A 14,373-nucleotide genomic window follows, 5' to 3' on the forward strand; every position below is an offset into this window, starting at 1 on the left:
AAAGCACTGTTACTTCATTTTTTTGTTATTATGATATTTGGGATTGGTTTAATTATCACCAACAAATATTAGGAATCAATTCTAGATAAAGGAGTAAGGTGAGCCCTGAAATATCTAAGAGATATAAAGATCAGTGGAAGCATACGTATATTTACAATACCATATATTTACAGTACCATCACAGTCATGTGAAAAGCAAAAATACATGGAAAGTTACTCAAATACTTGGTGTATACAAAGCTAAGAAGTACTAAGTAATAGCTGACTTATGTTTTACCAATGGATTAAAGAAAGTGGATAATTAAGCATACCAATAAAAATCAGATATTTGTGTTTCCCTAAAGTTCATTTTGTTCTATTCTGAATCATATTTGTAGTCTTATTATTCTTATTTAATATTCATATAATATATTCACAAAACCTTAGTGTACAAATGCATACACATGTGTAACCCATTCCCTATCAAAATACAGTATTATTCCACCACCTTACAAAGATCAATCACGCCTTTCCCAACCAATTTCTATAGACCACTTCCATATCACTCCTCTTCCAACTTTCTGATTTCAACTGTAGATTAGATTAGCTTGTTTCAGAACTTTTAACAGCTTTATTAAGATGTAACTGATATACAATAAACTGCCTGTATTTAAAGCGCACAATTTGACGTTCTAATCGTGGCTCAGAGGAAATGAATCTGACTAGTATCAAACAGAGGTTCGATCCCTGGCCTCCCTGGGTTAAGGATCCGGCGTTGCCATGAGCTGTGGTGTAGGTCGCAGATGCGGCTTGGAACTGATGTGCTGTGGCTGTGGCATAGGCCCGCTAAAGCTCCAATTCTACCCCTACCCTGGGAGCCTCTGTATGCCTGAGTGCGGACCTAAAAACACACACACAAAAAAAGTGCACGACTTGATAAATTTTGGCATATGAATACATTCATACAACAACTACAATCAACATAATGAATATATCCATCACCCTCGAAAGGTTCCTCATGCTCCTTTGTAATCTCTTGCACATCCCTCCCAGCCCATGCAACCACCGAATGATATCCTTTAATGTCACTATACATTAGTTTTCATTTCCTAGAATCACATATAAATGAAATCATACAGTATGTGCCATGTTGTCTGGCTTCTTTCACTAAAAATAATTATTTAGAGAGTTATGCATATTATAGGTGTATATCAACAGTTCATTCTTTTTACTGCTGAAAAATATTCCCTTATACATATATAGCACAGTCTGTTTATCTATTCATCTGTTGGTGGACACCCAAATTATTTCGTCTTTCACTATTAAGAATAAAGATATTATAAACTTTCATACACATCTTTGCATGGGTACAAGCTTTCATTTCTCTCAGGCAAATGACTGCTGGTAGAAGAGCTAGGTCATGTTGCAGATGTATGGTTAACTTTTAAAAAAACAGCCAAGTTGTTTTCCAAAGTGGATGTACCAATTTATATCCTCACTAAAAATACATGAGAGTTCCTTCACATCCTTGGCAATACTCTGTACAATCAGTCTTTTTATTGTATATATTCTGATATGCATGTAGTGGTATCTCACTGAGATTTAAATTTTTATTTCCCTAATGATTAATGGTGTTCTGCATATTTTCATTTTCCTCTTTGTCATTCTTAACTGTCTTTTGTTGAACTATCTGCTGAAATCTTTTGACCATTTATATTGGGTTATATGTTTTTTTATTGTTGAGTTTTAAAAGTTCTTGTAAATGCTGGATACAAGCCTTTATCATATATGTGTCAAATATTTTATCCCACTCTATTGTCTTTTCATTCTCTTAGCTGTTTCTTTTTGAATAACTGAGGTTTTTAATTTTAGTGGAATCCAATATATCAATTAGTTCTTTTATGAATTATCCTTTTGGAGTAGTATCTAAAAACTCTTTGCCTAGCCCAAGAACCCAAAGGCTTTCTCCTATGTATCCTTCTAGTAGTTTTATAGTTTTGGATTTTACATTTAGATCTGTGCTTGATTTTTTGCTATTTTTTCTGTATAGTGAAAGTAATGGATCAAAGTGTGTGAGTGTGTATGTGTGTATGTTATTTCCAATTGTTCCAGTATTATTTTATGAAGAGACTTTTCCTCACTGAATTGCCTTTGTACCACGTTGACAACTGGTTGCTTAGATGTGTTAGAGTCTATTGCCAGTTCCTGTTCTATTTCATTGATCTATTTGTCTATCTTTACAAAAATACCACACTATGTTGGTTATTTAGTTCATAATAAGTCTTAAGATCAGGTAGTGTTAGTCTTCCAAATTTCCTTTTCTTTTTCAAAGTTATTTTGGCTATTCTTGTTTATTGTATTCTCATACAAATTTTACAATATACCAATTTCTTACCAAAAAGGGGGGGGGGGTGGAATTTTGATGGGAATTTTGTTGAACCTAGAGATATTCTGGAGAGAAATGACAACTGAAGGGTCTGGTTTTTTTTTTTTTTTTTTTTTTGGCCGTACCCATAGCTTGTGGAAGTTCCCAGGGCCAGTGATTGAACATGCAGCAGTTTCGATCTGCAACAAAGCTGCAGCAATGCTGGATCCTTAACCCGCTGTGCCAAAAGGGAACTTCCTAAAGGGTCTGATTTTCCAATACCTAACTCTTTTATTTCATTTATTTCCTTTTACTGGGCTGGTAGGTGACTCTATTACAATGTGGAATAAAAAATAATGATAGTAGCTATTCTTATCTAACTCTCAATTTCCAAAGTTTTTCCACTAAGTATGATGTTCACTATAGAGGGTTCTTGGGGGGGAGGGGGGTAGACATCTATTATCTAGTTTGATAACATCTATTTTTATCATGAATCAATATTGATATTTATAAAACAATTTTCTTTATCAACTGGTGTATCTGTCTCTTTTAATCTGTCAATATAGTATGCTAGCTCTATACTTATTTGCCCTCAGAGTCACTCCTTACTCTTTCTTTGCTCTTATCTCTAATGTTTCAGAGATAACTCCTGCAGGCTGCAATTCCTAAGTTTTCCAATATTCAGCTGCTATTACAGTTCAGGCAATGAGGACAGCAACAAAATTAGTCCAGGAGGACAGAAACAGCCAGTTTTTCTCCTTCTCCCTCTCTCACTCTGCATCAATTAGCTTCTCCTTCAATGGTTACATCTCTATTGCTCTAGCCTCCATCATATTGCTTAACTATGGTTCTAAATTCTGCTGATCCCAACTCCCAGTCTCCAGTAACACTATCTCTTCTCTTTGTCCATCTTAGAGAAAGGAGCGATTTCCTCAAGTCGCAAAGTTGCCTGACTCTATCCCGTTTGACTTCTCCATTACTTGAGTAATCAATTTCTTGCATTAAATTCTACCTGAGGTATTGATTAAGAGTAATTTCTTTTTTCCTGAATAATCTCTGACAGTTGCATTTAGCTAATTATATTGGTTGATTTTTTAATGTGGAACCCTCCTTTCATTCCTAGGAAAAACACAACTCACTCATAAGCAATTAAATGTACTCAAATCTCTTATATATAACCAAACCAAAACAAAGCAAAACACCCCCTGGGATGCTGATACCTCCTCTAAATAATTTTCTTTCTTTTCTCCCTCCTCCTTTTCACATCCTCCAAAAAAATGATTTTCTCCACTTACTAGTATTTGTGTGTGTATATTATATTGAATATAATATATATTCAAAAAAATTTTAAAAGAACATAAGGAATACAGAGACGTTCAGCTTGTAAAGAATTCCAGCACTACAGATAAGGCTCTATTAGCATTACTTGTGGGAAAGAGCCCACGTGGTACTGAAAGAGACATTTATAGCCTTAATAGATGTATTTTAAAAGTAGTGTAGCCACTATTGAAAACAGTATGGAGTTTCCTCAAGAAATTAAAAATATAACTACCATATGATCCCACAATTCCACTTCTGGGTATTTCTTTGAAGAAAACAAAAACACTAACTTGAAAAGATATATGCACCCCCATGTTCATAGCAACATTATTTACCATAGCCAAGAAGCAGAAACAACATAGGTCTCCACTGACAGATGAATGGATAAAGAAAATATTATGTCTATGTAATACATATACACATAATGTAATATTATTAAGTTATGAAAATAAGTAAGCCTGCCATTTGCCACAATATGAATGGATCTTGAGGAAATTATGCTCAGTGAAATAAGTCAAAGACACTTATACCTTGAATCTGAAAGAAAATGCACTCAGTGATGATAAAGAACCTACTGGTCGGAGTTCCTGTCATGGCTCAGTGGTTAACGAATCCGCCTAGGAACCATGAGGTTGCAGGTTCGATCCCCCGCCTTGCTCAGTGGGTTAAGGATCCGGTGTTGCCGTGAGCTGTGGTGTAGGTTGCAGATGCGGCTCAGACCCCACGTTGCTGTGGCTCTGGTGTGGACGAGCGGCTACAGCTCCGATTCGACCCCTAGCCTGGGAACCTCCATATGCCACGAGAGCGGCCCAAGAAAATGGCAAAAAGACAAAAAAAAAAAAAAAAAAAAAAAGAATCTACTGGTGGTTGCCAAAAACAGGGGGTGGACAGTGGGCAAAATGAATAAAGGTGATCAAAAGTTACAAATTTCAATTTATAAAATAAGTAAATCCTGGGGATATAATGTAGAGCATGGTGACATGGCTAATAATACTGTATGTGCATATTTGAAAGAAGCTAAGAGGGTAAATCTTAAAAGTTCTCATAACAAGGAAAAAAAGTAACTGTGTGGTGATGGGTGTCATCTAGACATACTGTGGTGATCATTTCACAATATATACAAAAATTGAAGCATTATGTTGTACACCTGAAACTAATATAATGTTATATGTCAGTTATAACTCCATATAAAATAAAATCCATTAAAGGGAAAAACAAGCACAGAGACAACAAGAAATTAGGGGAAAGAACAGGCTAATCTGAAAAAGGGCTAAAATGATATCTGTAAATAAATAGTTATTGAAACCAAAATACCAATGAACCAAAAAATTTAGAAATATTTAAAACATGCAAAAATTTCTAGAAACTAGAGAAAGAACACTATATTAAAGCCCCCAAAATACAATGTAGGAAATAACAAAAAAAAAAAAATGCAGAAATGATTAATTAAAAGACAATGAAACCAACTAACAAAAGCCTGTTCTGTAAAAAGATTGATATAACTGACAGTTTTATAGTTATTATCAATTACAAAATAAACAGAAGTGATATTAGTTAAATAATATTGTATAAAATATAAACACAGAAAACAATTAAATATTCTAAGAGAACATTTTTAAGTATCATTACCAAATGGTGGACAAGGATAGGTTTTTACACAAAGATATATTTCATCTAATAAACTGAGAAGGAATGACAGAAAGAGAAAATTAACACTGTGAAACCTTTAATTAATTAATGGATAAATATGCTAATCTTCAGAGAATGCAAACATGAACACAAATGGAGACAGATATTAGGTTCTTAGTAATCAAAGTTCACTGTATCACCTATGGAGTAATCTTTAAAGAAAAAGAAAAAAAAAAAAAGGAAAGAGAAAAATGTTGAAACTTAATCTGATCCAACTTTAACGATTTAAAGAAATAGAGAGGGAGAAGGACACCAGTGTTGCAATCAGCAAAATCCAGGCCATATGAAACCAGACTGAACATAAGATGAGGTCTTTTTTTTTTCTTCAACAGCAACAGAAAATGACAAAGAAAAAGAAGTAATGTTAACTATGGGGGGGTGTAAGACCTATAAATTAATGGACATAAAAAGCGATGACTTTATTTGACTTAATAGGCTTTATGTGACTTTAACTCAAGGAAAAACATTTTAAAAATATGTCAGGTAAGTGAAAAATAATTGAACATGTGATGATATTACAGTGTTAATTTCTTAAGGCAGGATACATGTAATTGGTTTATGCTTCATAAAGTGTACATACTTATCTTTTAGAAAACGGTACTGACATATTTAAAGATGAAATGGTATGATATCTAGAATTTGTTTCTCATTATTTCAGTGGCAGAGATGAGGATAGGTATGGGTATAAATGGAACCAGATTATGTATGTATTGACGATTGTTGATTCGATGTCAGGTGTAATTGTTTTATTATAGTAGTCTCTCTACTGCTGTGTATGTTTGAGAATGCCTCCAATAAAAAAGAATAGGCATGTTGCCATTAAATTTGAAACTTCAATGAAAATAGACCATTATTAAGAAAAAATATCAATTACCTGATCGGCCCAAACAGAAATAGAAACCTGTAATTGAGAAATTATAAACTGAAACTCTCCTCAAACTTTCAGCCACCTTCAAATGTTTTAGCACAAGGGAGTTCTACCAAATAATGAGCAAAAAATTAACCATCATCTTATGTAAATACATATAAAGCTTATAAAAATATGGGAAATTTTTCAACTCATTTTCCCAGGCTGGCTCTCCTTGATAAGAAAACCAGCTGAGGATACCCTGAAAACAGAACAGTTGAGCCAAGCTCACCCACATACAGGCAAAGATCCTAAATAAATCCATAGAAGGTTCAATATAGCAGTGAATTAAATGGAAAAAAAGAGGCTGAATCCAAGAAATGCAAAGATGATATAACATTAGGAAAAAACTGCCTAAAATATTACCACATTAAAGATAAATTTTTTAAGATGCATTTAACCATGTACTGAAATGAAGAAAAATATGTGGGAAAAAACTCAACACGAATGCATAATACTATTTAGCAAACTAACATCAGAATGGAACTTAATTTCTTAAAATCTACTGCAGACGAACTAAAATGTGAAATGCTAATTGAGGTAAGGAACGAGATATAGCAGTATGCTATCATCTCTACTGTTCAAAACGGGACTTGAATGCAAAGCAAAAGGATAAGAATACAAAAATAAATAAATGCTAATAATATTTAAAAGAAATAGAGAATATTTGTTGTAAATATGATCATTTTAGAAAATCCAAAGAAAAAAAGGCTGTAGATTATTCAAATCAATGACTTCAGAAAGCTGGTGTATAACTGTACTAAAACTAAAAGCCTTATGTACAAAACAGCAATTATTAGAACAGGTACATAACATATTTGTTACAAATAAGGGTCAAAATTGAAATTAATTTCACTACACTGTGTAATGTTGCATATGATAAAAAGATCTGAGTTTCACAAAATTATGCAGATCTGCCTCTTTGTAGAAAGCAGAACTTTTCAAACAGAAAGTTTGCAAGCGTCTATACTGATAAGTGACAAGACCCCATCATCGCTATGAATTTTCTCTGACAGCTCAGAATTTGTCCTGGGCCCCCCTACCTTGGGATGCAGCATCTCGGTCTCACATCACGCCTCGGTCATGGACCCGTTATCTGCAAGGGTTTAAGTTGAGAAACTGCCCACAGCTTTACAGGGAAGTGGTATTTCCCAAGAAGCCTTTACTCAATGCACCAGGAGCCGAAATGAGACCTACCTCTGCAGAGAGGACCTTGTGTACCACCCTCACCAGAACAAAGCGGGTACCGCTGACCCAAGCCCCACCTCTGCCGTGGGCCCTTGGCGGCCACCGGCAGGGGTACCGGATGTGTCGCACACCGACTTCCGTCTCTGGCGTCTAGGAGGTTAGAGCGTACTGGGAGAGGAGCGGCGCTACTGGTCGGCCGACGGCGGAATCCAGATTCTATCAGGCGTTTGGTAAGGATATTAAATAAGTTTTGAGGGACCTACTAACCCCAAAGACAGAAGGCCCCATAGACTTACTCTGCCTTTGGCCCTGGAAGTTTCTGGGATTGCCCGACGTAACGCCCTGGGAATTTTCCTAGAAACTCAAAAAAATAATAACATTGGACCAGGGTGTTGGCATCAAGCCAGTTGAGGGACTCTAGGACCTCTCAGGGGTCAATAAATAACCCTATATGAGTTCGGGGGAACTGCCCCTCCCCCATTCAGAGGCGTCTGATCAACTCCCTGCCCCTGCAGTCAGCTCTGGGAGACCCCAGGAACGGCTGCTGGACTGGGCAAACCTGACGTCCCGTCTGGCCACTCTAGGAGGACAGGATATTTGACCAGGGTGTCTGCATCAGGTCAGCAGGGGAAGGAGTACCAGGCTCTGCCAGGAATCAATAAATGCCCCATTTCTGTTCTAGGGGAAACCACTTCCCCAAGAGCAGTGGAGGCCCACCCCTGAGGTCACCCTTGGCGAGGGGGGTTGCTGGGGTCCTTGGATGGGCTGTAAAACCCATATAACCCGTCGCTTCACATTTTGGTGGGGTGTGTTTGGCGGGCGTGGGAGTAGAGGGGGAGTATATAAAAGCCTTGGTCTAATGCTAGCCAAGTCAGATTCTCAGAGGGAGGAGTCCTAGGGATGGTGTTAAGTTCAGAACCGTTAGGAAGGACTAAAGGGAATTCCTTCCTTGAGACAAAGAGGGACCCACAGAATACGACCCCTTTTATAAGCCTTGATGTCAGGCTAAGCAGGGCTGTCAGGCTAAGATGTCTCTTACTTTATCGTCAGTGGTCACAGGAAGATGAGGGTCTTATTAGAAGAAAGTGACTCAGCTAGGCCCTTTTAGAAGTCAAGTGAGGACTGAGGGGTGGTACACAGAGCCGGGCCCTTCCTCTGTGGTCAGGGCTAGGAAGCCCTGCATACTGAGTCTATCATACCGAATCTGCCTCCACCCCCACTGCATATTCCAGAGTATCAGGTGCATGAGAGCCTTAGTCTGATTATTACAGGCCTCAGGTCTACAGAAGGGAGGACACCAGTTAGTCAAGGGGAGGAACCATCACAAGGAACATGCTGATTGAGGGGACCAATCATCACAGAACAGAGGGTATTTCACAGAGCCCTATATGTGATGTCATCCCTGGAAAGGGTCCCTTTTGAAGATTTGTTTATCTGAGACCTCCCTAAATTCCTGCTAGGACTTTCAGAGATGTGAGGGCCTTACTCCAAAGGGATAGGTCTAAGGTCAGCCAAGGGAGAAGTCCCAGGCCCTGCAGGAAACCAAGGTGAGGACTCTGGGGGAAGGATGAGAATACTAATTATCCCAGGCTGGAGAGGGCATTGCTGTCATTCCAGGGTGTCCCAGGGCAGGTGTGTTCAGATGAGGTTCCCCCTTCAGTTCCTCCTCCAGGATACCAGGGATGTGAGGGCTTTGGAATGAGGTGTCAGCAACAAAGCAGTTGAGTAGAGGAGCTCAGGTCCTGCCAAAACTGAGAGAAATACCTGCTATTCAAGAACAGGGGAAGTTATACAGGGCCCAGACTTGCCAGACTTTGTATCAATGCCAGTAAGACTCAGGGCTGGAAAGCTGCAGCCTAAGGCAAACTCTTAATTACTTCCACTGAGTCCTCAGGGGAAAGGCTGGTCAGAGGAGCTTCATGGGTTCCTAGAGCAGTGCCTGCACAGAAACCTGTAGAGATGGCCATCAATAATGCCCAAGGCTGTATCTCCCTGCTAAAGAGTATCACATTGTTTCATCCTCTTTTCCTCCAGGTCACAGAATCAGCTACCTCCTTCCCCATACTTCTGCCTGCTGTCACTCATCATGCCTCGGGGCCTGAAGAGTAAGCTTCGTGCCCGTGAAAAACGCCGCCAGGCTCGAGAAGAACCCAGTGGTCTGGTAGAAGCTCAGGCTGCTGCACCAGAAGAGGAAGAGTCTGCTTCTTCCCCTTCTGCTCATTTCAAAGATGTTCCCCAGAGCTCACCTACCACCGGAACACCTAGCAGTCTTCAAGTATCTGCGAGAGTCCGCTCTGCCACCATGACCGCTGCAGGTGTTTCAAACACAAGATTTAATGAAGGTGCCACCAATCAAAGGGAAGAAAGAGCGAATGCCATACAGGCCCAAGATGCCCTTGAGCACTGGCCCAAAGGCCCCATAGACAAGAAGGTTGCTATGTTAGTGCATTACCTTCTGTATAAGTATCAAATGAAAGAGCCCGTTACCAAGGCAGATATGCTGAGAAATGTAATCCAGATGTATAAGAATCACTTCTATGAGATTCTTAGAAAAGCCTCTGATCATTTGGAGCTGGTTTTTGGCCTTGATGTGAAGGAAGTGGATCCCAACAGGAATACTTATGTCCTTGTCAACAAACTGGAATTAAGCTATGATTCAAAGCTGAGTGATGATAGAGAGGTTCCCAAGACCGGTCTGCTGATGACTGTTCTGGGTGTGATCTTCACAAAGGGCAACCGTGCCACTGAAGAGCAAGTATGGGAAGTGCTGAATATGATGGGGTTATATGCTGGGAGGAATAACTTCATCTATGGGGAGCCCAGGAAGCTCATCACCAAAGATTTGGTGCAGGAAAATTACCTAGAGTACCGCCAGGTGCCTGATAGTGATCCTCCTCGCTATGAGTTCCTGTGGGGTCCAAGAGCCCATGCGGAAACCAGCAAGATGAAAGTTCTCGAGTTTGTGGCCAAGATCCATGATACGGTCCCCACTGCTTTCCCCACCTGGTATGAGGAGGCTCTGAGAGATGAGGAAGAGAGAGCCCGAGCCAGAGCTGCAGCCAGGGCTCGCACTGCTGCCATAGCCAGTGCACGCTCCAAGGCCATAGCCAGCAGCTTTTCTGGCCCTAAGTGAAGGCTGAAGAAGATTATTTACTACATGTTTGAAGAGAACAGCTAATGTTCTCATTAGTGGAAGGTTGGTGTAGGGCTGGAGAAAACAGAGTATATTAACCTATTTGTGTTCCTGTTCTATGTAGTAACTTGGACAAATTTGTCTAAATATTGTTCCTTTTAATAGAAAATTTAACTTCAGAATCTGAGTTTATGATGATATAAGTCACACAGTTATTGATGTTTTACGAGGCTTAGAAGTAAGAGTTTTACTGTATATAGAACAGATTGGAAAAGTTTCCATCTTATTTAGTTATTTGTAATGTGATGTCATTGGATTATGATTTCCTTTGAAATGTGCAAAGAAATCAACAATAAAATGGTTGGGATCAAAAATAGAGAAAAAAAGTAAAAGATAATAAATTTTTACATTACCTTATCACACTTTGTTGTTCTATAAAATTAAGAGCTGTATACTTGGATGTGCCTTCTTTATCCAAGAATGTAGTATTAATTGCATCCTAATAAACTAGAGCTCTTGCACAATGTCTCATTTATTTCTCAAACATCCCTTGAGTGTCTGCTCTTTGGAAGGCTCTGTGCTACTACTGGGAATGTCAGGATAAACAAGACACACCTTGTCCATAGAACTGTAGAGTCCAGGAACAGCTATCAAGTAAGGAAAATGGTGAGATACACCCTAAGACCTAAGGACAGGCCAGAAGGAGGAGAGGACATGGGAGGATCCAGAAGTGAGCAGTCAAAGGTAAATACCCTGAGGCCATTGAGTTCTTGAAACTACAAGTCCCTCAGTGTGAGTGGGTGCTGTGGAAAGCTGGGAGGTGGGTCAGAGGAGGCTGTGGGAGTGGTGGGCAGGAGCCAGACCCTCAGTAGGTGTGTCCAAAGTAGAGATATTAAAGCCTGGAATGGAAAACTACTTTTAGCAGTTACTTTTGAGTTATGGATAAACCAGAGAATTCTACACCTGGAATAAGAACGGAAGGTGACCTGCATCCTTTCCAGTGTCCTTTTCCCAGTGCATCTGAGCACAGTACATGAACTGTGTGTTTTATGCCCATCAACCCCAAGGAGTTTCTGAGAAATAGGGGTGATACTCATAGGACATGCATATGCTCAGAAACTACTATGCTAGCAATACTGCTGGCTCTGGAATGGGAGAGACAGAATCTGCTACATATGAAGTTCATTTTATTAGGTTGTCTTATGTGTAATTTGACAAACTTCAAGTGAAGGCTAGATTTTTAATGGGACTGAAATAAAATAGAGGAAGTTTGGATAGAAGGATAGTTGGAAGAGATGGAAGCAGTTGGTTCTTATTCCAAATTCTGAAATCCTTTAATTCCATCCAATTAGGGAAGACTCCCATACACACACAATAAACATATCCTCAAAAATTTATATAGTAAGTAATTTAGTTTTACTGGCTAAGCATTACATTAGCTGATTTGATGTACTTTGTCATAGGATGCCCAATATTCTCTGATATCTTTTAGATTTAAAAAAATCACAGAGAAGATTTTGGTAGGGTCTGGGGTCAAATAATAATAGTAATAACCAAAAATTATTAAAAGACTCCATACTTGCCAGACACTGTGACTGGTGCTTCCATACATTACATACATCCCAGGAGTCCTATACAGCAGGGCTTATCAAACTCATTTCATAGAAAAGCCTCATAGAGCTTTGCAATTTTCCTGAGTTCACATGGCTCATGGGTGTCAGAATGAAGACCGGGCCTCTGGTCGGAATTAATCTAGGGCAGTTCACTATTCCACTTGAATAAAGCAGATGTCCTGTCTCTTAATTCAGTCTCACTCTGAACAGAACACAAGGCCTCTCAGGCAATGAAATGAATTACCCTTAGTACATTAGTTGCCAATGTACTAATAATCTCAGGTATGATATAAAAATTAAAGTGAAAATTAAAAGCAACTCAGGATAGGCTATGGGCTTCATTTACCTAGGCTCCTCCTGCCCACAGCCCTAGAGTTCCACAAGAGTTGACTCTGCCCTAGTGCCAAAACTTCCAGAATTATCTCTCTCTTGCCCTGGGTCTTCCTCCTTTCAAAATCTGGATCTTGACCTGCTATCCAATTTCCTTTCATAAAGCTTCTCTCTGCTCCCAGTGGAACAGAAATCTAAGAATCACCTGTCTTTCCCTGATTTAGAGCCTTCCAAACCTCTGCAGACATGCCCTGTCTATCCCATCCCTGACTATGGACCCCCTCTGATAACAATAGCCCCATCCACGTGCTGGTTTATTTTGGCAGTGAAGTTTAGATGTCTGTCTGCTTTGGTCACTTCCACTATACTCAGAGTTTTTTCCATTGGTTTGTGAGTAAAGTCTGGTCTGGCACAGGATCTACTGGTTACTGAAAGATAACCCTGAAGTTTGGGGAAAGATTTTAGAAAGTGCGTGATGTTAACCCGGTGATTTATTTGACACTGGCCACTGAATCCATACATTGATGAGTGAGCTTAACTAAGCGGCCAAGAACCAAAGCTTCTTCCCTAAGTGGCAGATGAGGAAGGACCAAGGAAAACACTGTGTAGCAACCATCTGCAGAGGCTGGATTCGTAAAAACTCAGGTTTTTAGGAGGATTTAGTTTTTTTCTGTCACTGACAAACTCCCATAAGTTAGGGGACTTAACACACATTTATGGAGTTCCTATTATAGCTCAGCAGTAACAAACCCAACTGATATCCATGAGGAGGCAGGTTCGATCCCTGGCCTCACTCAGTGTGTTAAGGATCCAGCATTGCTCTGAGCTGTGGTGTAGGTCGCAGAGGCGGCACGGATCTGGTGTTGCTGTGGCTGTGGTGTAGGTCAGCGGCTACAGCCCCGATTTGACCCCCAGCCTGGGAAACTTCATATGCCACAGGTGCAGCCCTAAAAAGACAAAAAAAAAAAAAGTAAAAAATAAATAAACACGCATTTATTATCTCATCTGTGGATGAGAAATATGGGCTTATTATGTTGTTTTCTTTGTTCAGGGTTACGCAAAGCCCAAATCAAGCTTTCAGAGTCTGGGCTCTTATTGGGAGGTGCTTTCAGAATCCAGTTCTAGGAAGAATTCCATTCTTTGCAGTTATAAGACTGAGGCCCTTTCCTTGCAGACTGGAGTTTCCATAGTTCCTTGAGACCTCTCCTCCATCCTTGCAAATGGGCCCCTGCTTCTGAAACAGCACATTGAATCTGCCTCTTATGGAAACTCTCCTGCTTTCCCCTCTGCTGCATCTCTCTTCTGCATCCAGCCAGAGAAAAGTTCTCTGCTTGTAAGGGGTCATGTCGTTTGATTGGGCCTGCCCAGATAATTCCAATACAATCTCCCTATTTTAGGGTCCATTCCATAATTTAAATTACATATGCCAAGTGCCTTTGCCTATATAAGATAAGGTATTCACATATTTCAGCTTTAAGGGTATGGGCACTATGTGGAACATACATTGAGTTTACCACTGAGGTAGATAAAAATCTCCTTGGAGCACATGCCAGCTTTGATAAGAAAAAGAAAATGACCATCATTCTCCTGATTCTTATTTCATCTTCCCCAGAAGAAGATCCTGGTTTTCCAGCATGCCTAAAGCCACCTGTACTCTTGTTCAGGCATGTTTACCAGGTGATGAGTAGCAGCAACTCACAAGTATGATTTTTTTTGTGCAGCAAAAGGAAGAAGAAAAAATCTCAGTGTATTGAGATTATAGAGGTTATTGAAAAAGGTCAGTGTAGAAAGGTGCTAAGAATGCAGAATGGTGTGCCCTCCCTGCTGAGATTTAAGAGATCCTTTTGAA

The 14,373-nt window shown here is 39.5% G+C and overlaps 1 protein-coding gene across 1 annotated transcript; it reads left to right on the forward strand.

Moving 5' to 3' along the window:
* Positions 1-7,594: 7,594 nt before the first annotated feature.
* LOC110255254 (melanoma-associated antigen B10-like) lies at positions 7,595-11,101 on the forward strand. Its single transcript, XM_005673512.3, has 2 exons — positions 7,595-7,678; positions 9,483-11,101. The coding sequence occupies exon 2, from the start codon at positions 9,535-9,537 to the stop codon at positions 10,579-10,581; it is 1,047 nt and encodes a 348-aa protein (XP_005673569.1). The 5' UTR covers positions 7,595-7,678; positions 9,483-9,534; the 3' UTR covers positions 10,582-11,101.
* Positions 11,102-14,373: the final 3,272 nt, after the last annotated feature.

The sequence above is a fragment of the Sus scrofa genome, chromosome X (genome assembly GCF_054392235.1).
Source record: "Sus scrofa isolate SSC_HxYL_T2T_F1_AM1 chromosome X, Sscrofa_HxYL_maternal_Yorkshire_Landrace_v2.0, whole genome shotgun sequence".
Lineage (NCBI taxonomy): Eukaryota > Metazoa > Chordata > Mammalia > Artiodactyla > Suidae > Sus > Sus scrofa.